Here is a 27,719-nt window from a genome sequence, read left to right on the forward strand (position 1 = left end):
AAGCTTTCTATAAAGGGCCAGATAGCAAGTATTTTATAGGCTCTGATGGCCAAGAGCCAAAAACGAGGCTTTTATGTAGGTGCTTATATAACCAAAGATAAAAACGCCCAGAGTACTTGTTGGTGGAATTTAAAATATAACAATTGAGTACAGTTTTTAAAATATAGGTCTAATGAGAAGAATGCAGTGCTGTTTTTGAAGATCCAAGTCAGTCTTTGCTGTCCTCAGTTGATTGCAAATGTTCACCTGTAAAGACCATCCTTGGCTCACAGAAAGGCAGGTTGGATATAACTTGTTAATGAAACAGTGAACAAGTCCAACCTAATCTCTGCTCTCATGAGCCCACTGCTAAGATAGGCAGACCCCATAAATCAGTAACAAATATATCACCTCAAATGTGTTATTGAGCAAAACCAAAGGGTGTGAAGACTATGAGAAGGGAGAAGGGCAGTGTCTACGCTGATAAGGTTATCTGAGAAGGCCCTTGGGAGGTAAGGTTTGATTGAGATCCCCACTCCGAAACCAGCTATGTGAACACTCCAGGCAGAGGGACTATCAAGGGGATGTTCTGTTTCTTATAATGCTCAGAAATCTGGATAGTGTGATTGCTCTGTATCAGTCAAGATCTGTATCAAGTAGCTTTAACCTGGGGTTTCTCCAGTGGTCCAGTGGTTAAGAGTCCACCTTGCAGTGCAGCAGACACCGGTTAAACCCCTGATCTGGGAAGATCCTACGTGCCGTGGGGCGGCTACGTCCCTGTGCCATGACCACTGAGTCCACGAGCACTGGGGCCTTGCTCCACAAGAGCAGCCACCACAGTGAGAAGCGTGTGCACTGCTACTAGAGAAAGCCTGTGCGCGGCAATGAAGACCCAGAGCAGCCAAGAAATTTAACCTGTGATCACCACAGTTGGACCACAGAGATGGCCCTGTTGCACATGTGTATTTTCGTGAGATGAAAATACTGGGCACTTACCAGATTCTTAACAGGATCTCTGAACCAAACAAATTGTATCCTTTTTTCTTTGGTTGGCTGCACCTTGGCATGTGGGATCTTAGTTCCCCTACCAGGGACTGAACCCGTGCCCCTGCAGTGGAAGTGCAGTCTTAACCACAGGACCACCAGGGAAGTTCCCATGGGGTCATCTTTAATGACTGCATAGGACAACGTGGTGTGGATTTACCATACCTTAGTGAAGCCAGTCTCTGGAGTCTCTTGGGTTGGTTATGCTTTTAACCCACTGTTAAAAGTTTTAGCTTGTGTACAGGTGTTGAGGTCAGAGAGTTTGCACTTTCAATGCTGATGTTGCTCAGCTGCCACCAAAAAGGTTTATACCCTTGACCACTGTGTCATACATTCATCTCATAGTGTTTAAAAAGCTGAGACTGAAAATTTAAGCATTACAAAGCCTCCCCCAGGCTTATTTCAGTGGGCCAAATCAGAATCCACTTGTCAGGAGAAAGCAGGAGAGAGTTGCGAGAAGTCAAGGCTGCTGCAGACAGAGATGATCTTCAAGGACCTAGAAACAGAACTCTTTAAGAAAACAAGTAGAGTGCACACTCCGTGGTGAGATGAACTTGCTGAGGGGACCATGTAACAAAAAGGCAAGAATTTAAGACCCATATGCATGCCCATTTTGGTCCTGCAAATGTTGAGGGGACCATGTAACAAAAAGGCAAGAATTTAAGACCCATATGCGTGCCCATTTTGGTCCTGCAAATGTGCTGGAAGGAATTTATCCTAGATCAGAAGCGTGTGCAGCGTCGTGCACTGCAAACTTATCCCATTAAAATAGTACTTAAGATGCAGCAATAGGGGTTGGTTAATTGTAGCACATCCTCTAATACCATATACAGCAGGCACAGAATCAAGGAAGAATATTTAGTAACATGAGGAAGTGTTACTAAAACGCAGCTTACAAAATATTATGGGCAATATGCCACTTTTGAAGAAAGTACATCTATCCTTCTTAAAGGCAATGGCTATGTCTAGCTTCTTGTGTACCTTTTCAGAGATAAACTGTTCACAAGCACCTTTATATCTATATAAAACAAGTTGTTTTCTCTGTCTCTTTCTTTTTGACCTCTGTATATAGGTAATCTTTTGGCTTTAATATTTTTTTCCAAACTTAAAAAATTATATATAGACTATAAGTTATTTAAAAAAGTAGTGGCTGACTGAGGAAATCTAGGCCCATCTAGATCCATGGTTTCAATAAAGCCAAAGCTTTGTGTGGCTATAGCCTCATCTTCTGCAATAACCGAACGCTGTGTGGTCAACAAGCTGAAGGCATAGCAGGAAGAAAGTCTTGTGGGAACTAAGATCCTTTCAAGTCCTAGACAATGAGCATTCCTTGGGCCTGATTGCCTGTCACCAAAACAACCTCTGGTCACAAAGGAGCTGCCCTGGGGTGACAAAGGAAGATTCCAGTGTCCGGGAGAGGACATCTCTGAAGAGGGGTTCCAGCTCTGGGGTCCGAGCAAGGAGGCCATCCCTGAACCTGGCTCTGCCTGACTCATGAGACGCGGCGCAACGCGTGGAACTGCGGCAGACAGCTGCCGAGCTGCGTGGTCACCTGGCCGTCAGGGCTCCTCCGGGTCTTCCTGTCACAGGGGGCCCGGGCGAGTGAAATGAAAGGATATATCTTTGACTGTGTGAGGCAAAGGTGACAAAAAGCAAAACTGCTCACTTACTGAGGCTGTTTTGCAGGGCAAAGGGCCCTGGGCTTGGAGTCTGACACTCGGGTTCCAGCCCTGTTCAGTGGGCCCAGCCTGACTTTCTCTGTTGCCATTTCCCTCTGTAGAAGGGAGCTAATATCTGCCTTTTGGGTTCTGATAGTTAAATGAGACATATGTAATAAAAAATGTGTGGATAAAATATTCTATGAATTGAAAATGCATGTCAGCACATCCCCATGTGCCCCTCAAATAACCCTGCACTTTAGCATTTTCTCCCCCACCTCCAACACAGCACCTGTGTGCTCCTTAGTCACACATCTAGAAATTGAGCTGAGTGCTCAGAGGGCAGGAGGCTTATTTGTTTCCTGTTTTGGGCACCACCTAAGCACTCAGTAAATCACTGAACAGAAGGATGTAGGCAATTGTTTTAGAAGAAACTTACCTATCCATTGCGATGAAAGGAAATTCTCTGTTGCCAGTGGTTTCTGAGTGATATGGGGGGAAATGGGATTGGAGGCAGACTGCAGTACCTGTGTCATCCTGGACAAATTACTTAACCCCTCTGGGCCCCATTTTCATCTGTAGCAAGGCAAAGGGTAACTGTTTGTGGATTGTGTATGAAAAGCCCACATGTATCAGGTACTCACTATTATTCCTTCACACAGATGCTGGATAAGCACAGCTGTTGCAACATTCTTGGATTTTCCATGTTACTTTGTTCAATAAAGACACATCATTAACTGTGATGCTGTAATTTCTAGTTTTATCCTACTGTCTCACAAATCCATAAATCACACATCTAAATTTGGGCTCAGAAAAAATAAAAAGGTTGCAATATACCTGGATGTGGGAACCAAGTTGGTGTGTTCTTTCTGCCTCTTACACATTTTGTGGCTGGACACGCTGATGACTGACGACTCAGAAGGGGCCCTTCACCGACAAACTGGGGCCAATCTTAATTCCCTGGAGACCATCATTTATTTTTGGTAAATGCCATCCAAGAATATACACAGTATCATTCCCGCAGAACAGTCTATAGCATGAAAAGTCCTGAAAACACAGTGACATAAAGAGTTCACGATTTTCAGATTCTTCAATAATTTAATGTTCTCTGCCTTAAGGCTGTTAGACCTTAAGGGATCCAGGTCTGGTTATGTCCCAGTGATAACACAGGACCTGCTGTACGATGCGTGCTAAATGCACAGCAGAGTTCAGAAATTCCAGGTGCTTCTTCATTTGAACCTGTTTGACTTCTCTCCTTTGTAACAGGGGTTTGATTTTCCCAAATAATGAATGACTTAAAATAAGGTGCTTAAAAATTCCACACTGAGTCTCAAGATAGTGAACAAACACTATTTAAAAATGCCCTCTGAGCCTCAGTTTCCCCTTCTGTAAAATGAAGGGGTTGGGTTCGAGTTAGTTTTGCAGACCACACCATGGATGGGTGAACTAAATTTGCTGTTACAAACCCCAGCAGGGAGGAGGGTGAAGCCACCCAACTGCAAATGTGGATGTGAGAGGAGGAGTAGTGGGGGCTGAGCCAGGGCAGCAAGTGGCTGGAAAACCAACCTTCAGGAGTCCAACGTCCACTCTGAACTTTCAAGTCTCAAAAGTATGTCTGTCTTCTGATCTGATCGAATATGATTGTCTCATTCCAGTGTATGTACTCACTGTAGATTTATGTACAGAACTAAATATTCGTTTATTCATTTATAAACCGTAAAGAAACCAGTCAGGTATTTCCCCTCACCAGCAGATCTTGCTTTAGAAAAACAAATACACAAATTTCAGCAACCTCAGAAATTTCATTAAACCTGCAGAGAAGCGTAATTCATTTTGGAGTTCAATTTTATGTTCAAGGAATCAGTTCCTATCATAAAGACAGTTACTGTAAGCTCTTTGCCATGCAAAATTATCTCCGTTTATTGTGGACCAACTGCAGGTCCAACTCCTGCCTCTGGTGAAGGCACTCAGCATGTTCATGAAAACATCCTTGAGGACGGCCCCTTCCTGTTTCGCACAACGTAGTCTCAGAACTTGAGGCCAAAGTAAGGAAAAAGCAAGCCAACGCCAAATGGATTCTCCTGAGGCCAGTGGTACTATACAAGCCAGAAGGCGACCTCATGACCTCTCCAGAAGCGGCCCATCCAGGAGCGACAAAATGTAACCTCTAGGTACAAAGTTCCAATTATCAAAAACAAACAGGAGTCAAGCATAAGCTACGGTTGGCACTTCCTCTCGGAGCAGAGAACCATCTCACATGCCAGAAGGTAAAAGGTGACCCGAGGTCCCATCTGCTGATCAAGCCAAGTGCCTGTTGAAGAGGCTAGGTGCAGGGCAGAAGGAAGAAGGCAGCCAGCAGTCAAGGGAGGGTCCTCTCTGAGGCCACAATCTCTTATGCCAGTGTCCCAACCTGGACCTCAGCACACGGGTTACCCTCGGAGCTCACATAATCTTCCTGGTGATGTGATTCTGCTAAAACCCAAACTTCTTGACCAAAGACTGATTTGGCAAACCAAATCTTAGCCTGGTGCTTGCCCCTTCCCTGGGACATGATTCAGATCCTGACGGAAACACCGCTAGAGCAGCTAACGGAATCAGAGCGCCAAGCTCTGACACAAAAGTATGGAGATGACCTTCTTGATTAATCTCACTTTCAGAGGTTGTGGTCATTAGAAAAGCGCTTCAGAACACTTCATTCCTTCCTACTAAATGCAGACATGTGCTGAGACAGGCATCGCCAGCAACCTTTCTTGTTTTTAAACGTTTAAAAACCAAAGGCGTTTCCAACCATAAGCCAATCTGCATGCATCCTGCATCCCCTAAGAGGGGGATGAGGGGTGGGGGACCGAGGCGAAAAACACAGACGACTACAAAATATGCCCTAGAAAAATGCAAGATCCTCATAAAACCAACATCTCACCAGATACCCTGTTAAGCACAGAGTGTTGAAGGCTCATGAGAACAAAATGAGTATTGTGGTTGAGCTTGAAACGCTGAACATGATTTTGAATGATCCTTCTCGCTGCTCCGAGAGGAGGGTTGCTCCACTCCAGCAAAGGAAGAGAGTCAGGAGTCAGCAGCCGCCCTTCCCTTTTGGTCGGCACACCAACTCTGACTTGCGGGTCAGAGAATTAGGCTGTAAGGATTCAATGCTAATTGCAATTGCTCTGCACTGAGGGACGTTGGCCAGAATTGCAAACCGTCATGGGGCTGACCCAAAGCTGAGTCCACCTTTGTGGCTGGAGAGGTTTTCGTAACCCTTGCACTCCTCTGTTCCACACCTGCTTCAGTCCTGCGCCTGCCTGAGAAAGTGACCAGTCACAAAGCACCACCCTAGGGTCTTTTCCTTGCCACCCTCCCTGCAAAGCACACCTCGCCCGCTCTGAGGTCTGTGTCCTTTCCAGAGAGGGTCCTGGCTGGAAAGCAGAAAAAGAACTCTGAAGAACAGACTTGGGGAAGTAAGTCTACATGGAAAGATAAAAACCTAGCCAAGGTTTCCAGAGTGACGCTGCCCTCAGAAGACAAGGCTCCAGGAAGAAAGGCGTGAAACACCGGAGCTCAGGGGTGGTCCCCCCGGCAGGGTCTGCTTCCTGCTGCCCCTGGGCGGGAGTGGGGGCCAGGGACCCCAGGGTCTTCTGCTGGTTCCGCACCATCCCCCCGTGGCTGGGTTGTACATTCACTGGTGGTCAGGAGTTTCTGATGCTGCTGGGGGCGGGGATGGAGGGGAGGACTGGCAGAACGTCCTGCCCAGCTCGCTAGGCTCTACACGTCGTATCGGTTCAAAGTATATGAGTTTGGGTAGCTCGGCCGGCTGTACTGGAAGTGATCTGTCAAGATGTTGTTGCGGCCGTACTGGTAGTCACTGTGTGGGGGGAAGAGCGTGCCATTGTGGGGCTTCTCCAGGGGGCTCCGGTGGTGCTCCTTACTGCTCAGGTCCCCTGTCGTGACGGGGAGGAGGTGCTTCCGGGCTTGCTGGTTCGCGTCATACTTGGTCTGCAAAGTCAAAAGAGCAGTGACGCCATCAGCTTCATGCCTGGGACGCACTCAGAGGACACAGCGGGGGCTCGAGGTTCATGGCCAAGAGGCCTTCAGGGTGACACAAGCGCACCCGAGTGGGGCGGGGCCGCTCACTGAACGGTTAATGGGACGGCCCTCCCTGTCAGCCACCCACAGCTTCATGGGAATACACAGAACCTTCGCAAGAAGGAGTGAAATTCCCAATAGAGCTGCGGTAGAACTGAGCCAAAACAGAGTGAGGCGTGAGCCTGGGACATCTGTGAGGGAAAACGGAAGCCCAGGGTGGAGGGAGCAGAGCCAAGACCGTAAACCAGGCAGTGGCAAAGCTGGGAGCTGGAACCCCTGCCTCTCAGTTCCTGGTGAAGCTCCATCCTCTCCACCAACGCTTGCTGCCTCCTTGGGTGTCAAGGGGACAGCCTCCCCCAGCCCAGACTAACCTTGTTGTACAGAAAGACTCCAAGGATGGCCGTCAGCATGCCCAGGACATTGGTGCTGGTGACGGGGTTCCGCAGCATGATCAGGGACACTGTGATGACCATGATCCGCTTGGTGGCGTTGGCGACTGAGTAGCTCAGAGGGCTGATGAGGTTGAGGATGCTGAAGGCGATGACGTTCTGGGCAAAGTTACAGAAGCCGCTGACGGCCAGGAGCAGGAGCGTCCAAGGCCACTGGGACACATAGGTCTGCAGAGACGGGGGAGCGAGAGCAACACTGCGGTCAGAACAGCACGCCCGCCCTGGGGGGTGACACACAGTGGTTTCTCGGGGGCCACACTCCCGGTGGGGGAGCAGGCCCAGGCAGGCCATGCTGTGATACCAGGCGCTTATACGTACAGCCTCCGTCCTTCACGACGCTCTGCACGGCACAACAGTAATAATAATCACCACCGTTCCTGCCAGGGAAGTGGAGGTTCGGGGGGGACATCAGGTACTTAAGGGGTGCAGAGGACATGAACCAGAGCTTTCCCCTGTCCCTGGGCAGGGAGGGTTGGGGCTCTGGGTTGGCAGAGCAGGGTCTACATACTGGACATCACCTGTCTGAGCTGCTATGACAAAGTACCACAGGCCAAAGGGGTTACCAAAAACATGTTGATTTCTCACAGTTCTGTGGGCTGAAGTCCAAGATAAAGGCGCTGGCAGACTCCATATCTGGTGAGTGCCCTCCTGGTTCAGTGGGTCTCACTGCGTCCTCACAGGGCAGAATTGGCAAGGGAACTCTTTGGGGTTTCTCTCTTTTTAAAAATAATTTTATCTATATATTTATTGGCTGTGCTAGGTCTGCATTGCTGCATGGGCTTTCCTCTACTTGCAGGGAGAAAGGGCTACTTTCTAGTTCCAGGATGTGGGCTTCTCATTGTGGTGGCTTCTCTTGTCGTGGCGTGCAGGCTCTAGGGCTTGTGAGCCCTACAGTGCAGGCTCAAGAGCTGTGGTGCACGGTCTTAGTTGCTCCATGGCATATGATCTTCCTAGATCGGGGTCAGACTCCCATTTCCTTCACTGGTGGGTGGATTCTTGATGCTGAGCCACCAGGGAAGCTCTGGGGTCTCTTAGAAGGGCATGAATCCCATTCATGATGGGCCCCACCCTCATGTCCTAATCACATCCAAAAAGCCCTGTTTCCAAACACCATCATGTTGTAAGGTTTAGGTTTCAATCTATGAATTTTAGGGGGACACAGACATTCAAACCATGGAGACATTTTGCATTGTAGCAAATGGGGAGGTCCTGGGGTGGCAGCCTCTGGGTGTGTGAAGAAGTCCCCCCACAAGGCTGAGAGCCCAAGGCTCTAGTCTGCCCCATCACTGGGAGTCCCCAGGCAAGCTGCACAACCTCTCTGGCTTCATCTCTGCAATGGGGAAGATGGATCCTGATGAGTCTGTACAACACTGCTGCTGTGAGGACCAAATGCAATCATGGTTTTGAAAGTGCTTTAAAACAATCCCAAGCCAAACGAACAGAAAATGATGTTATCATCAAAACTTTAGTTGCTGACTTCCCTGGTTGTCCAGTGGTTAAGAATGCAAGTGCAGGGGACACGAATTCAATCTCTGGTCCAGGAAGATTCCACATGCTGCAGAGCAACTGAAGCCTGCATGCTCTACAGCCAGTGCTGTGCAATGAGAGCACCCATCGTGGCGAGAAGCTCGGCATGCCACAACTAGAGAAAGCCTGCACGCAGCAACAAAGACCCAGCACAGTCAAAAATAAAATAAATAAAATTTTTAAAAAAGGAAGTGAAAATTTTAAAAAACAAAATTTTACCATCCAACCCTCGCCAGAATGAAGCCACCATAATAAAGGGGGCCTAGAAGTAAAAACTAAGATCACAACACCCAGTCCCATCACTTCATGGCAAATAGATGGGGAAAAAAGGGAAATAGTAGCAGACTTTATTTTCTTGGGGCTCCAAAATCACTGCAGATGGTGACCAGAGCCATGAAGTTAAAAGACATTTGCTCCTTGGAAGAAAAGCTATGACAAACCTACACAGCACAGTAAAAGCAGAGACATAAAGCTCTATTTTTTCCAGTGGTCATGTATTGATGTAAGAATTGGACCACAAAGCAAGCTGAGCACTGAGGAACTGATGCTTTCAAACTGTGGTGCTGGAGAAGACTCTTGAGAGTCCCATGGACAGCAAGGAGATCAAACCAGTCCATCCTAAAGGAAATCAATCCTGAATATTCATTAGAAAGACTGATGTTGAAGCTGAAGCTCTAATACTTTAGTCACCTGATGTGAAGACTCAATTCATCAGAAAACACTCTGATGCTGGGAAAGACGGAAGGCAGAAGGAGAACAGGGCAACAGAAGATGAGATGGTTGGATGGCATCACCAACTCAATGGACATGAGTTTGAGCAAACTCCAGGAGATGGTGAAGGACAGGGAAGCCTGGTGTGCTGCAGTCCACAGAGTCACAAAAGAACTGGACAAAACTGACTGGCTGAACAACAGAAGAAACACCAACTAGCAAACATTAGGACCACAGACTCTTCAAAGAGCCTGGGCTGATATCAGGCCAATTCCCAGACTGCTCTGGCCTCTCACACAGGAGGACACAGCTGGATCTCTCAGACAGTGGGGTCTAGTGGCCTTGCCAGGAAGAGAGCTTCAGCAATCCTCGGGCAGTGGCCTGGTTATATCTCCAGCACCTTCTGATAGGGAAGGATCACACAGTCCTCTTAAAAGTGAGGGAGATCCAAGTAGGGACCTGCTCAGAATTACCTTCAGGGTGAGCTGGCCTGTTCCCCCAGGAATTCTTCCCTGAGGTGACCCACAGGGACTTACAAGCTATTTTTACAAGGCAGCCTGCTTGCAAAGCAACCAAGCCAATCCAGCTTTTTAAAAGAACTGACATACAAAAAAGTTGAGTGTTTCTTCCTTCTGGTGGATAGTTCCATGTGTATTAACACACATATATTGATTTGTGTAGCCAACACCACAGTCGGAGTTCAGAACAGCTCCATCACCCCATGGCTCTCTCCAGGGCTTCTCTGTGCACCCTCCCTCCCCTCCCCAGGCAACCACTGAGGTGTTCTCCACGATAGGTTTGTCTTTTGGAAACTGTCCTCTAACTGGAAAGATGCAGCATGGAACCTTCTCAGACAGGTTTCTTTGATTCAGCATAATGGCTGTGACATCCACCCAGCTTGTAAGGGATGACAGTTGGTACCTTTGTTATTGCTGAGAAATGTTCTGCTGTACAAACGCATTGAAGTTTCTTTCTCCATTCACCTGTTGAAGGACATCTGGGTTGTTTCCAATACTCTGTGAGCATAAACAGAGTTGCTAAACATTTGTGTACAGGCTTCTATGTGAACCTGAGTTCCATTTCTCTAGACACCTAGGAGTGAGACTGCTGGGATGTGTGGTCAGTGTATGTTTAACTTCAGAAGAAACTCCCAAATGTTTTCCAGAGTGGCTGTGCCATTTTGCAGTTGCTCCAACAACAGGAAAATGCCAGCTGTGCCCCATCCTTGACAAACACGGTACAGTCAGTACTTTCCATTGGAGCTATTCTATCAGATACAAAGCGCAATCTCCTCATGGTTTTAATTGGCTTTTCCCTAATGACTAATAATGTTGAACATATTTCACATCTGTACAATCTCAGTGGTGAAATTCAAGTCTTTGGCCTATTTTTAAACTACTATTGAGTTTTAAGAGTTCTTTATATATCCTGAACACAAGTCCTCTGTCAGTATCTCAGTGGCAAGTATTTTTTTCCCAGTCTGTAGCCTGTCTTTCTTTAGTAGTATTTTGGGAAGCAAAAGCCTTTAACTTTGATGAAGCCCCCATTTAGCAATTTTTATTTTTTTAATGGACTGTGCTTTTGGTGTAATGTCTACAAACTATTTCCAAGTCATGAAGATGTTTCCTCTATGTTTTCTTCTAAAGGTTACCATTTTTGCTCTAATATTTAGGCCTAGAATACGTTATGAGTTAAATTTTGTGTAATGTGTGAGGCTGAAGTCAAGGCTCAGATCTTGCATATGGATGTTCATTCGCTCCCACACCATTTGTTAAAGAAACTATCCTTTCTCCATGGAGTTGCCTTTGAACCTTTGCAAAAAATCAGTCACCCGTATCTGTGAGTATACTTTCAAGCTATCTGCTCACTGACGGACGTCTTTTTCCACCAATATCCATAGCTTTATACTAAGTCTTAAAATTACGTGATTCCTCCAACTCTGTTCTTCTTTCTCAAACTTATTTAGCTATTTCAGTTCTCTTGCCAGTCAATGTAAAATTTCCAATCAGCTTTTATTAAACAAATTTTAATATCTATAAGTATCTGTCTATCTCCAAATATATACACACAGGGAGACAGTTTCTCAACTTTTTTTCATTAATGCCTTTGCCCAGCAGAAAAGTTAAAGTTAAAATTTAAGTAGTGATTTATAGCTGAATGTAAGAAGTATAAGATTTTGTTGAGTAAAAAGAATTTTATTTCTTCCTTTCAAATCTATTTCTTTACCTTGTTTTATTGCTCTGGCTACGATGTTAAGTATCATGGGGAATGGGCCTGTTGAGAGTGAACATCTTTACCTTATTCCTGAATTTAGGGGAAAAAACTTTCAATTTCTCATCATTATGTTAGCTATATATGGCTTTGGTCAAGTTGAGGTAGTTTCCTCTATTTCTAGTGTGTTGACTTTTTAAAACTCATGACTGGATGTTGGATTTTGTCAAATGCCTTATCTGCATGAGTTGGTATGACTATGTGTTTTTTATTAGGCTATTACAGTAGATTACATTGATTGATTTCAAAGTACTGAATTAGCCTTGCATTCTTGATTTAAATCTCACCTTTTCATAGTGTATGTTTCTTAACATATCCCTGCATTTGATTTATTCTAATATTTTATTATTTACTTGATTCTAATATTTTATCACAATGAACTGTGGGAAATTCTGAAAGAGATGGGAATACCAGACCACCTGACCTGCCTCTTGAGAAATCTGTATGCAGGTCAGGAAGCAAGTTAGAACTGGACATGGAACAACAGACTGGTTCCAAATAGGAAAAGGAGTACGTCAAGGCTGTATATTGTCACCCTGCTTATTTAACTTCTATGCAGAGTACATCATGAGAAACGCTGGACTGGAAGAAACACAAGCTGGAATCAAGATTGCTGGGAGAAATATCAATCACCTCAGATATGTAGATGACACCACCCTTATGGCAGAAAATGAAGAGGAACTAAAAAGCCTCTTGATGAAAGTGAAAGTGGAGAGTGAAAAAGTTGGCTTAAAGCTTAACATTCAGAAAACGAAGATCATGGCATCCGGTCCCATCACTTCATGGGAAATCGATGGGGAAACCGTGGAAACAGTGTCAAGACTTTATTTTTGGGGGCTCCAAAATCACTACAGATGGTGACTGCAGCCATGAAATTAAAAGATGCTTACTCCTTGGAAGGAAAGTTATGTCCAACCTAGATAGCATATTCAAAAGAAGAGACATTACTTTGCCAACTAAGGTTCGTCTAGTCAAGGCTATGGTTTTTCCTGTGGTCATGTATGGACGTGAGAGTTGGACTGTGAAGAAGGCTGAGCGCTGAAGAATTGATGCTTTTAAACTGTGGTGTTGGAGAAGACTCTTGAGAGTCCCTTGGACTGCAAGGAGATCCAACCAGTCCATTCTGAAGGAGATCAGCCCTGGGATTTCTTTGGAAGGAATGATGCTAAAGCTGAAACTCCAGTCCTTTGGCCACCTCATGCGAAGAGTTGACTCACTGGAAAAGACTCGGATGCTGGGAGGGATTGCGGGCAGGAGGAGAAGGGGATGACAGCGGATGAGATGGCTGGATGGCATCACTGACTTGATGGAAGTGAGTCTCAGTGAACTCCGGGAGTTGGTGATGGACAGGGAGGCCTGGCGTGCTGCGATTCATGGGGTCGCAAAGAGTCGGACACGACTGAGCGGCTGAACTGAACTGAATATTTTATTAAGGACTTTTGCCTCTATTCTCACAAGGGATATCTGTCCTTTTTGTGGTTTGTTAATATGAACCAAAAGTCTTCTTTTCCTCTTGTTTTCCAGAGGAGATTGTGCAGAACTGGTGTTTATTTTTCCTTAAATGTTTGGTAGAAATTACCCATAAAACCATCTGGGCCTGATGACTTCTTTCTAGAAGGCTTTAAACTATGACTTCAATTTCTTTAATAGTTATAAGATTCAGGTTATCTTGTTCATCTGGAGTGGGTACATTCTGATACTGTGTGGTTTATTAGGAACTGGTCTCTTTCAGCTGTCATTGATTTTATGTGTGTAGAGTTGTCAGTAGTATTTTTATGGTTGTAAGTTCTGTGAGTTTTGCAGTACTGCTCCCTTTTTCATTCCTGATTATTTGTACTGTCTTATCCCTCTCTCTTTTTTGGAAGGGTCAGTTTTGCTTCAGTTAAAATTTTTTTTCTTTTCCCTTGAGACTTCCTCTTTGGTCCATGGATTATTTAGAAATGTGCTGTTTAGTTTCCAAGTGTTTGGAAATTTTCCTGTTACTTCTTTGTTATTGACTTTTAATTTAATTGTTCTCTTAAGGTTTTTTTGACATACAATATGATCTATTTTGGTGAATTTCCACATGTACACTTGAAAAGATGTCTATGCTGCCGCTGCTGGGTAACATATTCTACAAATGTCAATGAGATTTCCAGTTGGTTGATAGTGGTGTTCAATTCTTTATTCCTGATCTTCTATAGACCCAGTGATTTTGGAAATTCTATATTTGCTGGATATAAAATTACGTGTTAACAATTCTTTAGTTTTAGTACTTTACGAATGTTATTCTACTTCATGGTTTCTGATGAGAAACCCACAATTGTCCAAATTGCTGTTCTCCTATAAATAATGCATCCTTTTTCTGTTTTCAAGCTTTTTTTGTCTTTGAATCATTTTCTTTCTGTGGCTCAAACTAGATACCTTCAGCTGCCTTATCTTCAAGTTACGGACTTCCCTCTGTCATCTCTATTCTGCTACTGAGTTCAGCCAATACCATCCAGTGAGTTTAAGTTGTTTCTTCCATCCTGAAATTTCCACTTGGTTCTGTCTTCTATTCTTCCCATTTGTGTCAAGAACATTCTTGGAGCATGATTATAAATAATTGCTTTAAAGGCTTTGTCCAATAATTTCAATATCTGGGTCATCCCAGTACTGGCATCCATTGATTGTCTTTTCTCATAAGACTTGAAATTTTTCTGTTTCTTTGTATTCCCAGTAATTCTGGATTATATCCTGGACATATAGAATATTATACGACTGTGCTGCTAAGTCACTTCAGTCATGTCCGACTCTGTGCAACCCCATTGACAGCAGCCCACCAGGCTCCCCCGTCCCTGGGATTCTCCAGGCAAGAACACTGGAGTGGGTTGCCATTTCCTTCTCCAATGCATGAAAGTGAAAAGTGAAAGTGAAGTCGCTCAGTCGTGTCCGACTTTTAGCGACGCCATGGACTGCAGCCCACCAGGCTCCTCCACCCATGGGATTTTCCAGGCAAGAGTACTGGAGTGGGGTGCCATCGCCTTCTCCATACGACTGTAGGTTCCATGGATAATGTTGATACTTGGCTTTAGCAGACTCAGCTAGGTTCAGGCTACAAGCCTGACCAGCCTCCGGTGGGCTGTGGCTCCAGCACCAGATCTGTTTTCCAAGCCTCTCAGCGGCATGCAGCCCGTCCCGAGTGTGCCACGCAGCGGTCGGCCACGGCCCGGGCAGCAGACTGTTCCGTCTTTGTGTGCTGTTAGGATCAGATCCTCACATGTGCAGCTCAGGATTTTGTTGTTTTATTTTTAAAATGGTAACTTTGTCTTTCCAACTTTAACTGAATTTCAGATTTCTGCTTGCTTTTCCATTTTGGCTCTGCCTTTTTTGTCTTTTGTTGTTGTTGTTGTTGTTGCACTGCATGGCATGCAGGATTTAGTTCCGTAACCAGGGATTGAACCCGTGTCCCCTGCAGTGGAAGTGCAGAGTCTTAAGCACTGGAACACCAGGGAAGTCTCTTTTATGGTGTTTTATGAGATCATTTCCCCCAGGTTCCTTCTTTCCATGTCTCCTTGGTATTTTCTGGTTTCTGAGGTCTCCCTCTTTCAATTATCCAGTTAGAAAGCTGGACTTAATAACCCCACTCTGATTCCTTCCTACAACTCTACCTCCATTCGGGGCCAAGCAGTGGGAGGATGAAGAAAAGAAAAAAAGTGCAACAGGGGCTAATCCTGTCCTGCGACTGCAGAGGGAGGTTCCCACCTCAGCATCTCAGGTGCCTATGGGACCTTGCTGCCACCACCAAACGGGACTGCTGGGGGCCTGGGACATGAGAGGACAAAGGAAACAGAAACAGGATTCCCCCCGTGCTCTCAGAGCACCACAAATCTCCTTTCCCCTCAGCAAGCCAGTAAAGAGGGCTTTTCACTCTCTTCCTCCCCCAGTGCCCACTTCTGTGTTTCCAGATGCTTTAGGTCCAGGCTGAAGACCCAGGAGGCAGAAGAAAGCAAACCCACAGCTGGCTCAGTGGTGCTTTGTAATCTGGTTTCTCCATCAGCCTGCCTGTTCCCATTTACTTTTCAGTTCTCAAGTACTGGCTTCACCCATCCTGTTCAAGCTTTAAAACTGGGCCACCTGCTGCAGAGTCTGGAAATCCATATCTGGCTACAGTTGGGCTGTTGGCCAGCAGGTCTGGATATGTCTGGGAACTGTCTGCTATAGCCTTTGATTCTTGGAAACATGGTGAGTAGCAGGCCCAGATGATGTGTCTTCAACCTGAGCTTTCTCCCTTCCACTGTGGAGCACAGCAGCAGGACACACCTCACTCACCTGGCTGCTGTGGGAAGACACGGGAAGGCAGGGGAGCCCCGCTAGGAAGCCCACTTTCAGGGGGCAGCAGTGTGGGCTACTGTGCGCTGCTAGGGCTGCTGTTCAAACGCACAAGGGTCCCATCAAGGCAAACAATATATGGCTTCAGGGCTTCCCTGATGGGCCAGTGGTTAAGAATCCACCTGCCAATGCAAGGGACACAGGTTCAGTCCCTGGTTCGGGAAGAGCCCACGTGCCGTGGGGCAGCCAAGTCCACATGCCGCAAGTATGGAGCGTGCATGCAGGGCCTGTGAGCTGGCAGCTACTACAGCCTGCACACCCCCGAGCCATGGCCCGCAGCGAGAGGAGCCACTGCACTGAGAAGCCTGCACAGCACAAGTAGAGAAGTCCCTGCTCACTGCACCCAGAGAAGGCCTGCGTCTGGTGACAAAGACCCAGCCCAGTCAAAGATTAAAAAAAAAAAGACCTCGACGAGAAAAAGAGATTAATTACCAATGGCAATGGAAGTAAGTTTATTACTAAAAGAAAATCAAAAAATGTCCTAAATGCAAGAGAAAGCAAAGCAGAGAGCAAGGAGAGAGCAGAACACAATCTACACATGCCTGTGTGTGAGTGTGCACAGAGACACCAGTGCGTTAGAGCAGCGTAGCAGCGCTGACGCCAGACGGACAGGCAGTGCGAAGCAGCAGCCAGAGGAAGGAGGGCCTGACGGGCCAGTACGGAACGACCCCCAGGAGGCGTTACTGAGTGAGAACCTTTTCTACCTTTTCTAAATATCTAAAATATCTAAAAAGTTACTATTTGTATAAGGAGGGTGGAGGAATGAACACACTTGGCCCTCAGTACCTGTGGGGGACTGGTTTCAGAAGTCCCCAGATCTAAGGATGCTCAAGTCTCTCGTATGATAAGATGGTGTAGTGCAGGGACTTCCCTGGTGGCCCAGTGGTTAAGAGTCTACCTGCCAATGCAGGGAACACAGGTTTGATCCCTGGTCCAGGAAAAGGCCATAGCTGTGTAGCAACTAAGCCCATGAGCGGCAACTGCTGAGCCCACACACCTAGAACTTGTGCTCTGCAGCAAGAGAAGCCACTGCAATGAGAAGTCTGGGCACTGCAATCACGAGCAGTCCCCACTTGCTCCAACTACAGAAAGCCCAAGCAGCAATGAAGACCCAGCGAAGCAAAAAGTAAAATAAATTTTACAAATAAGAATTGATACACTGATCTTTAACAAAAGAATCCAGTCAGACCTCATTAAGCCCTACATTGACTCCATCCAGCTCAGACCAGGAAGAACCATGCCCACCTCCTTATCACTACTGCTTGCATTGGTTTCCAGTACCTTCTCTGGAGGCTGGTCCTGTAGGCGGTGGGTGGGAAGATGCTCTCTCCTGGGCTCAGCTCAGAGAGCTGTGGGTACATCTGGAGTCAATGGCAGTACAGACAGAGATGACACCAAGAAAGGACTTGAGCAGTGCAAGCAGAGTTTCTAAAAGGCTAAGTGAGACCTGAACCAGACCGTCAGGGTGGGAAAGTTGCCTGTGCTGGCATTTTTTCTTCCTTGAATGCACTGGCACAAATGCAGCAGTTATCAGCAGCTGGGATCTAGCACAACTGAGAAGAAAACGCGTAAGAAGCCGACTTCCTTGACTGCACGCAATGTTGAATCATCAAAGAGCTGAGAGCTAAAAGGGATGGCGGTCAGAGGCCCGATGCCTCAGTCAACACAGAGGTGTAATTCCCTGACAAAGTACCTACTTCGGAACCAGCTAAGAAAAGGGCATGTTCTTGGCACAGGCCAACTCACCAGGTCGCTGCTGACCAGGAAAGCCGAGAGATCTACCAGGACCCACGTGGGGATCATAAAAAAGATGGCATGGCAGCCCAAGATGTTCAGCAGCCGGAGATGGTGGATTCTTGAATCTCTTAATACCTGAAGAGAGAAAACCTCTTTAAAGGCTGGTTGTAACTATAAGTGGCAAGAGGGGCTCCGCTTACCCAGGCCCAAAACATGGTGGCTGCACATTATCCCTGGTATCTGACCTTGACTGCCAAACCTGCAAGTGCACCCATGACGAGACACGCTGCCCATGACCAAAACAAGCACCGTGTTTCATATGCAAAGGACCAAGGAAAGAAAAAACAAAACAAAAAAACCCAGCAACACTCAATTGCTGGTAAAGCTACAGTGAAACAGGCACTCTGAAATGGTGCTGGTTCATGTCTAAATTGGTATATAGTTCCAGAAAACAAGCAGGCAAAGTATATCAAGAGCTGTAAATATCTCATACCCTCTGACCCAAGAATGGTAAACTCATCAAAAGGAAATAACCCGAGAAACAGAAAAATGTTTTGCACAAAGATGTTCATAAATTGTATTATTTGTAGGGATTAGTTGGAAATAATCTGCATGTGCAATAGGGAAACCAACTGTGTTAATTATGGTACCTGCGAAGAATGTGATTATTATGAGTTAGGAGCAATAATTTTTAATGATATGGGAAAATGCAATGTTAAAATAATAAATGAACAAAGCAAAACTTTAAAAGTATGTGTAATATTGCAACTCTAAAAACCATGCAGGAAAAAACCCCTAGCATTAACAGTAGGGAACAATACTGTGGCTTTCCTCAAGAAAGAGGAAACCCTGAGCCAGGGGGCAGGTCTCTGTTGAGTCTTGGTCCCCAGCACCTACTAAGGCGCCTGTCACACAGTAGGTGCTCAATAAAATTTCTGATTTCTTTTCACTGCGCTTTTCTCTATTTTTTCACATTGAATGTAAGTCAGCTTCCTATATGATGATAATAAAGCTATTTATAAAACAAAACAATAGAAAAGCAGCAGAAAGGCGACAGGATGTTTTTGTCCCAACACTGAAGAAATTGTTACCTGGCTGCTTGCTTAGACGCCACCCGCCCACCCCAGAAACAGCAGGTGCACCCTGGACGGTGTCCCAGTACCTTTTTGGAGAAAATGTTCTGAAGCGAGAAGCACAGTGTGGCCGCAAGGGCGCTGACCAGCCCCCACATGTCGAAGGACAGCTCGGTGACGGTGGCCAGCAGGACGCCGCTGATGATGGGGATGAGGGACAGGTACACCTGTGAGAGGATGCAGCAGTGGCCGCCAGGCCGGGCGGAGCTGGGCCGCCCAGTGCTGACGCCCGAGGGGGGCCCGACTGCTCTCTCCTCCCCAGAGGGGCACCACCTGCCACTCTGCATGCCGGTGTTAGCTGGGACCGTGACATTCTGGGGAGTCGGGCAGAGGCAGATGGTTCTCAGAGTACCCGAGGGCAGGGCCGTGTCACTGTGGGCGCCCCAGCCATGCCAACACCCCCATTACATTAACAGCCACAAGCCAGGGCTGGTCCTAACAGGATCTACCCAGCTGCCGCCACCAACACCAGGATCTGAAACTGTAAGCCTCTGATGGGCTTCCTGGGTCCCTTTTATTTTGCACTCTTCCAACATGCAGTTATCCCTGGTGAGGACACTCCCCCTACACCTTCTTCAGCTGGAGATCTCCTTTCCCTTCAGGGGTCACAGTTCACAAAGGCCAAGAACTTTCACTGACCCGGTGCCCCCTAGACACGGTCAGGTTGCCCAGCTGTGTGTTTTGGGAACAGCGCTCTCCACCCACTAGAAGCACCCTTTACATCGTCTGCATCCCTGCACTCCTTTAGGGCAGCTCTTTGTTCACTGCTCTGTGCTGGCACCTGGCACTTAGCGGGCACCCAACAACTGCTGGCTCCAAGAACGAGTAGTGAGTGCTGTGACCGGGGTCTTCCAGAAGGTTCAAGCATTTCTGGGCCTGGAAAGTCCCTGGAACTCTCACGGCTAAATAGGCTCCCAAATTCCAGAGAAATGGGGTCCATCCCCAACATTTGGCTTTCCTTACTCCTGGCTCATCCTTCCCCTACAGAGGATACTCATAAAGCACTCTGGGGACTTCACTGATTGAGACTCTGCTCCCAATGCAGGGGGCTGAGGTTTGATCTCTCTTCAGGGAACTAAGATCCCACATTCGGCACAGAATGGCCAAAACAAACAAAGAGATTAAAAACAAACAAACAAAAAAATACTTCAGAGATTTGGGAGGGGGTGGTGAAGCTCCACCCCCATCCCCACATACACAGGGTAAGAGAGCTCTGAAGTCCAGAATCCCTGCCCCTCGCTACTGGCTGGTCCTCAGGCTCTTCCTTTTGAAGGCTCATTGCTTTCCCCAAGATGAAATGATCACCGGCCTTACCTGGAAAGGGTGGGGCCACAACTTAATCTGTCATCATCATCATTAGTCTCCTGCCTAAGCCATTCCCCTGTCTCTCCTCCCTGTGAAAGGTTCTGGCTCCCTGCCCAAGCTGGGTACAATGACCCTTACCACAGGAAACCTGATAAACACAGTGTGATACTGAGAGAGGCAAGACACACACCTCCTGGCCAACTCCGACCTGGGGAGACCAGGACATCTGACAGCACCTTGGGGGTGGGCTGCAGGGCACATCAGATCTGGCAGGGGACAAGACTGACCGAAAGCAGACACCAGCCAGGGGTGGCCCCATTTCTATAAGCTGATCCAGGGCACTGCCGTTCTAAGTTACATAAAATACAGGATGCCAGAAACCAACCACATAGAGAAGAGGCGCTCTGTCCAGCATGAAATGGATTCCAGCTGGGACAACAGGAATCCCACTTCCACTTAAGGACACAGGGCAAGGCTGTCTCTGGCTGAAGCCACAGCTTCTCTCACTCCAAGCCAGGAAATACCCTGGCTTGGCATCTCGAACATACCCTGGATTGTGCCCAGAGCATCTTCCCCACGCAGCCCTGGGCTCTGCGGGCTGCCGTCACTTCCATTTCCAGACATTCACAATTCCTGGCTGTTTTTATTTCGAAGACTTTGCTGGGCTTTGCCAAAATCAGATTCCTCTGACTAGCTTCTCACTTCTGACCCCAGAAATCCTGAGCCTGACCACTATCTCTTACAAAGATGTAAAACTCTGTCAGAGTTCCGTTCCAGCAAGGAGTCAGATGTTCCAACCCTCATTCCACTGGAGGGGGTGGTCTGGTCAAGATGGGACCAAGTTATCCAAGTTGCCTACCAGCAACCCCAAGATGGGAATCCAAACAGGGAGGAAGGCTGGATCTGAGATGGGCAGCAGCATCCTCAGGCCACACATCAGAAACAACTCAGGAACACACACCCCACTCGCTACTGCCCCGGGGGTGATTCTAGAACGTTAGCAGCAAAAGAGCCACCAGAGGTCTAGAAGATGACTTCCTTATTTGACAGGAAGCCAGGCAGCCTGCAGACCAGGAACCTGGACCACGTCACCAGCTCAGCAACAGCTGGGAAGCCTCTGGGGCCCCCTCCGGCCCAGAGCCCTCCTAGGTTACCTTGGTGCTCTGTTTCTCCTTCATGATGATCCGGGACAGGAGGACCACCCAGATGGGCATGGTGGCCTTGACTGCAAAGAGAGGGTAGGGGCATTCAGGGAGCTGCGCTAGTCCCAGAACCCACTCTGGGACCTGTCCCAACCCCACTGGGGGGGAGGGGTGGGAAGGCTTGGCTGCCCCTCAAGCCACTTCAGCTCTTCTCTGTGGGCCTTCCCCGAACCCAACACTTCTGATCCGCCCTGCTCACTTCCCAGCTTTCTTCTCAGTCCCTTCCCTCCCGGAGACCCCTGTGCGTGTCCCTCTCTTGCTAAAAGCTTTGGCGGCCTCCAGCGCCTTCTGGACTGAAACGGACTTCTCAGCCCGACATTCCAGGCCGTCGAGGGCACCCCAGCCGGCGCACTCCGACCCAAGCGTCAAAGCCCCAGGTGGCGTGCGCCAGCCGCCGCCCCCTAGGCCAGCCTGGGCACCCACCGGTGTGCGCGTAGGACACGGGCACCTTCCATATGCTGACGTGCGCGGACACTGATGCGAAGTACTTGCCGAAGGCGAGCGGCAGCACGTAGCGCGGGTAGAAGCGCGGCGGTAGCAGCGGGCCGGACGACTGATGCGGACCCGGCCCAGGGCCCGAGACGGGCGGCGCCGGGGGCACGCGCCAGGCCCGGAGCAGAGGCGGGAGCCCCGCGCACAGCGCCAGGATGTGGCACAGTGACACGGTCACGGGGAACGGGAAGGCGCTCAGGATCACCTTGTTGACCACATTGCCGCCCGCGCTCAGCGCGTACCACAGCAGGCACAGCGCTGCCACCCGCGCGCCCTCGCGCGCCCCCCCGCCGCCGCCTCCGGCGGCTCCCGAACCCCCGGCGCCCGCGCCCACTCCCACCGCCGCCGCCGCCGCCATCCTTCCCGAGCGGCCGCCCCTTCCCGCCTGTCCGACGGCCCGACGCCGGGCGGGGGCGGGGCAGGACGGGGGCGGGAGCGCCAGCCAACGCGGCTGCCTATTAGCCACCGGCGCTTCCGTCACCGCCACGCGCCGGCCGACGCGCCCGCCACCACGTAGCGAACGTAGGCCCCGCCCTCCTTTCGATGGGCTTCCTGGAGGGCGGGGTCTGTCCCGGAAGCGGAAGGAAAGGGGACCGTGAGCCCCGAAGGGCTCTGAGAGTAGTGGGGAGGCCTGTTGCTGCTGCTAAGTCGCTTCTGTTGTGTCTGACTCTGTGCGACCCCAGAGACAGTAGCCCACCAGGCTCCCCCGTCCCTGGGATTCTCCAGGCCAGAACACTGGCGTGGGTTGCCATTTCCTTCTCCAAGTGGGCTGGCCTGAGGGAACCTAACTGGGTCCCGGAGCACAGACAGGAGGGGCGGGAAGGACCGCTATGTCGGTGTCTGTGAGCGGGCGATCGAGTTCGCGGGTCAATCCTCGATATCCGCCCTTCATTGGCGCCCTCCAGCCAGATTCCTGATGGTCGGAAGACAAAGGTAAAAGACCAGACCTTTCGGGAAGAGAAACCGAATGGTGAAAACCTCTCCATGGGCTAAATTCTTTCTGCAAACCGGGAGCGAACTCCCGTGGCCGCACTCCAACAGAGGGACCAGCCCAGAGCGCCCTGGAGCACGTTCTGGGAATGCGCTGTGCGGTATTACTGTCTTCATTTCACCGACTGATGGAGCGAAGCCCAGGGAAGGGAAGCGACGTGGCATGGGTCCTCTGGCAAGTTTGGGAGTCGCAGTAATGGCAACCCCCTCGGGCACCTGTCTCTAGGGATCTGCAGGGGGGAGGGGCGTGGTGCTGACCCCTACTGCTGATGCTCAAGGACCGGTTGGGATAGAGCAGCCCAAAGCCGCAACGGAAAACAAAGCGGTGTTTTCAGCAAGATGATCTTACACTGCAGGACTTTGTTTCAAAAATCATGTACTTCCAACTTTGGGGGCGATAGGGAGTGTAAAAATTTCCTTCTACTGTATCTTTACTTGGCAAATTAAAAAGTGGCAACCCAACTTGATCCGCAAAATGTTGATGGGAAGTCACAGCTTAACCTTGTGTTCTCAGTCAGGCAGTATCTGTACCCTAGGGCTTACTAGATACTCGGACACAGGGGAGGTGGGGCCTGCAGGGGGTTAAGGAGCACTGACCTCCCTCAGAGCCCAGGTCTGAGCAAAGGAGATGCTCATGGGGCGCCATCCTGCACCTTAATAGCTTCCAGCTGTGCCTCTGATCCTTTGTCGGGAGGATGTCATCCTCAGGATACCCACATGTCAGCTGGCCACAATACATGTGAGAAAACAGGCACAGTGGACTGAGGAAACTAGTTATTCCCCAGCACAAATGGTCCTGATGACAAGCTTTTGGCCCCCCCCCCCCCCCCCCCGGCTAAATTTGGATCATATAATTTAATCCTCACAGCTTTGGGGTATCATTTATATCTCCCAAATGGGGACAGGTGTATAGGAGAAAAGTGATTAGCCCAGCTCCATACAGGTGGCAGATGGCAGGGGCAGAGTTTAGACTGCCCTCAAAGCTACTTCACCCTCTTCTAGGAGAGGGTATGCCCTGCACCAGGGCTATGTCAGAATTCCCCAAGGCTCTGAAACTGTGGCTCTGGGTTGATTGCATGTTTCTGGACCTCCTGATTTGCCTGGTGCGGTTGCTCCTCTAAAGGGGGAGTTGATTCTTCATCTGACATCAAGTAAATATGGTCAAGATGACTTATTATTCCAGACTGAAAAAAATAGAAAGCCAAAGCTTATGGTTTCAGAGATGAGGGAGAAGAATTAAAAGATCATCACTTTATAGTTAATGAAGAACTGCAAATATTTCAGGGGTAAGACAAGGTCACTTGAGACCTGGGTTGTGGAGCCTGCTTGGGAGGGCAAAGCTGTTTCTAGGGAAAGTGAGGTCTGTAATGGAGACAGATGTGGCCTCTCCGACTTTGTCACCCAGAGTTAGCAGGTGACTCTGGAGGTGGGAGAGGCATTGTGACCCTGAATGAATGAAAGGCAAGGTAGAGGTGAGTCTCCATGCAGAAGGCTAATAGGCTGGACTTGGTGACTGCCCTGCCCACCTCCCCACAGCCTGGCTAGCTATAGGGCCTGAACCTTGGATATGGGGTCCAGGTTGTCTTGGCTAATCCAGAATCCAGAAAGGATGAATGTGGCTATAAAGGACCAAATTAAAAAACAATTCTCAGACTGGTTTGTGCAAATGTTTTTTTTTTTTTTTTATTTCCACATTTATATCACAAGGTGTCCACTTACTGGACCAAATAGCAAAGTTGCTCCCTTCTGCGTCCTGAGAACACAGAAGTCTAGGTACTGTACATTCACTAAGGCTCCTTGTTTTTGCAAATCGCGTTTATGACAAATAACCATAAGGCAAACGAATCTAAAGGAATGGTTATGAGTGTTTCCAGCATACAGACAGGTCTCTTCTCGCCCAACAGTACAGCTTACACACCAGTAGCACCCGCGGTTACTTTTGTGTTTTGAGGGGAAGGGAACTCTAGAAAGGTGAACTTTTCTAGATATGTGTGGGAAGGGGAAACTGAAGAGGGAAGAACAAAAGGCAAGTTACTCGTCTGGTGGTCAGATGGAAGAGGGGGCAAAATAAACTTTAGAAAACAAATTTCTGCAGCATTTCTTTAAAAACTGGGCTGTAACTGAAACCAGATACAAATGTGTGGACGCCCAGGGAGCATGGGTTGAACTGGGTGGCCAGCCGGCCTGCCTGATGCCAGCAGCTCGCTACAGCTGAGGCACCGTGATGGGAAAGCTGGCCAGTGGGGTGCAAACCGAGGCTGCAGTACTGTCCACTGCCTCAGACGCTTAGGGCCATGTTAAAAACAGAAAATGCAAAGATGAGATGCGTGCTTCTGTCGCTGTGTTAAAGGTAACCTCTCCCACAGGTTTTCTGTGCCTGCCTGCAACTGAGGTCCCAGCTCACCAGGGCTGGGAAGCGTCCGCACCTCTTCTGGGGTGGGAGACTAACACTTTTTATAGCTGGTTTGCTATAGAGTTCTGAACTCACTTTGCTGGCCTTCCTTTCACGCGGTCCTTCCTTTGCAATTTTGTTAGTAAACTGGTAGCAGCATTTCACAAAAGGAGAATTTAGAGGGACGAGTGCAGAGAGACCTAGAGACTCTCGCCCCCTCCCTCCCGCCCCGGGCCGGACCCCCTGGATTCCCAACCACTGGAGGCGGCGGGCCCTGGCGCCCGTCCTCCCTGGCTGACTGCAAGGTGGGAATGCACTTAGAGCCCGAAGGGCCGGTCAGTCCAAGCAGACATAAGGCAGAATGTTCAACCGCCCGTCGTCGCCGTGCGGGTCGAGCGATATGCACTGCGTCCAGTCATACCAGTTACCCTGTGTGTCCTGACACCCGTTCACCCCTGGCCACTGGTGGGCCTGGATTTTGTCCAGATCGTCCCGGGTGACCTCGCGGCTCAGCCCGGGGAAGTCCGTGGGCGGGCCATGAGGCACCAGCACGTGCGGCTTCCGGGCCCCGCGCCGAGTGCTTTCCTCCTGCTTCAGGTACTCGGACATGAAGTGGTGAGCGCCCGGGGTCTGTGCGCCCGACGACGAGAGCAGGCTGCTCTGCCGGCTCAGGTAGGACTGGATGATCTCGTTGCGCGACAGTTCCTTCCAGTTCGTCTGTTCAAAAGGGCTCTGGAGGCTGGCCTTGGCCTCGGGCTTGTCCAGCTCTGTCCTGGGCTGCTCCGTGTGCACGGGGCTGTCGGCCCGCACTGGCTCTTTCTGGGTCAGAGGTTTGATCTGTCTCGTCATGGGGTCAAAGGTGAGCTTCCGCTCTTTTAACCGGACAGGCTTGACACCAGCCTCAGCCACCTGCCCGTCCAAGTTAACCGTGTAGTCACGAGGCCGGTACCTCTTCTTCTTTTTGCTGTCTGACCCACCGGAGGAGGCAGCATCGCTGTCCGCCTTGGAGGAGTCTGGGGAGAAGCCTGCCCGGGGCAGGAGGGGCTCGGTCGGCGGCAGCCCCGCCTTGCAGCCCAACCCTGCAAGCCGCTGGTGGCTCTCTGGCTGCTCCAGCCAGCGCACGGGGCTCTCTGCGCTGGGCAGCAGCTCAAGTCGCCGCACAGGGGGCGTGGACGGCTGGGCCAACGGAAGCGGTGATGGCACCTGTGTGGCATCCAGCGACTGGGGCCGAGGTGAAGGGCTGGGCAGGGAGCCCTTGTACGTGTACGGGCTGCGCTGCCGGGCAAAGGAGCCCTCGTGCCGTGAGTTCCGGGAACCAAGAGAGCAGCGAGGTGGCCCCTTGGGGTGGGGGGGCCCTGGAGTCTCGTCCACCCTGTCCAACTGCTGCAGCACCACAGCCTTCGTCTGCAAACAGGGCCCGGGGGGCTTGCCCAGGCCCGGGGAGCTGGTGTGCGGCCTCACGGCATTGACGGGGATCTTGCCACTGTGCTTGTCATTCTCGCCGTGCTCCAAGCGGTTGCCCTCAGGGCCCATGTGCCCACTGCTGTCCAGGGGGCTGGGGAAGCTCTCGGGGCTCCCGCTGATCCCATTGGTGGGGAGCGGGGATGAGTTGGGTACCAGGGAGTCGTGGCTCGCCTTGGAGACCTTGGGAGGTGGCCCAGGGTGACCAAGGTCACGCTGGTCTCCCCTGCGCTTGCGGCTGCCCAACCTGTCCAGCCGCTGCCCGCACAGCCTTGGCATGTCATTGCGGTACTTCAGGTCGTGGACGCTCTTGGGCGGGCCGGCCGCCCCTGCCTCTGGCCGGCAGTTATGGGCACCGCCGTTGGCCGAGCCGGGGGCACCCGCCAGCCCCCGCAGCGCAGCCTCATTCTGGTGCACGGGCTCGATGAGCTTCTGCCAGCTCCGCAGCAGCTTCTTGGCCCGCTTGGCGAGCTCCTCGTTCTTGGTCTTCTTGCGGACGTCGTTGATGAGCTTCCCAAGGCGGGTTTCCTACAGCCAGAGAGACACAATGACACGCTTTTAGGACAGGGACACCCCATGAAAAGAGAGCTGGGGCAGAAATGGAGCTTCCCATGGAGCTGGGGGAAGGGCTCCGTATCTTTGTAATGACCCCACAGGCCCCCTAAACCACTGGTCTCCCAGACACAAAACCTACGAAGATTTTGGGTCCCTTGTGACATTTAAATTCTCAAACCCAAGTCCTCAGATCTTACAGTCCATGGGACAGACAGGGCATTCTCAGAAGCATCATCTCACAGGCTCCCAACTCCTGAAGGCCGCGGACCATTCACGGCCACCGCGAGGACACTTTGCCAGGGGAGATTTCTAGGTGAGAGTACACTGTGGCAAAGGCAGCAGCACACGGGACCTCGAGCCAACATCACTCACTGGAAGCC

The 27,719-nt window shown here is 49.7% G+C and overlaps 2 protein-coding genes across 3 annotated transcripts in view; both read right to left on the minus strand.

Annotated features, from left to right (window-relative positions):
- Window positions 1-3,637: 3,637 nt before the first annotated feature.
- SLC35E1 (solute carrier family 35 member E1) lies at window positions 3,638-22,334 on the minus strand. The gene is made up of 6 exons (XM_006057966.4): window positions 21,873-22,334; window positions 21,402-21,472; window positions 18,972-19,109; window positions 17,819-17,944; window positions 7,136-7,381; window positions 3,638-6,674 (listed from the first exon to the last, which is right to left on the minus strand). Exons 1-6 carry the CDS (start codon window positions 22,297-22,299, stop codon window positions 6,444-6,446), a joined length of 1,239 nt encoding a protein of 412 aa, XP_006058028.2. The 5' UTR covers window positions 22,300-22,334; the 3' UTR covers window positions 3,638-6,443.
- A 2,254-nt stretch (window positions 22,335-24,588) lies between these two features.
- The window catches only part of MED26 (mediator complex subunit 26), a 40,847-nt gene continuing 37,716 nt past the window's right edge, over window positions 24,589-27,719 (minus strand). For both annotated transcript variants that reach the window (XM_025293771.3, XM_025293773.3), the window contains one exon: window positions 24,589-27,312. In XM_025293771.3, coding sequence (XP_025149556.1) covers window positions 25,660-27,312 — 1,653 coding nt within the window. In that variant the 3' untranslated portion in view covers window positions 24,589-25,659. The remainder of the gene's footprint in view (window positions 27,313-27,719) is intronic.

Source organism: Bubalus bubalis, chromosome 9 (assembly GCF_019923935.1).
Source record: "Bubalus bubalis isolate 160015118507 breed Murrah chromosome 9, NDDB_SH_1, whole genome shotgun sequence".
Taxonomy (NCBI): Eukaryota; Metazoa; Chordata; class Mammalia; order Artiodactyla; family Bovidae; genus Bubalus; species Bubalus bubalis.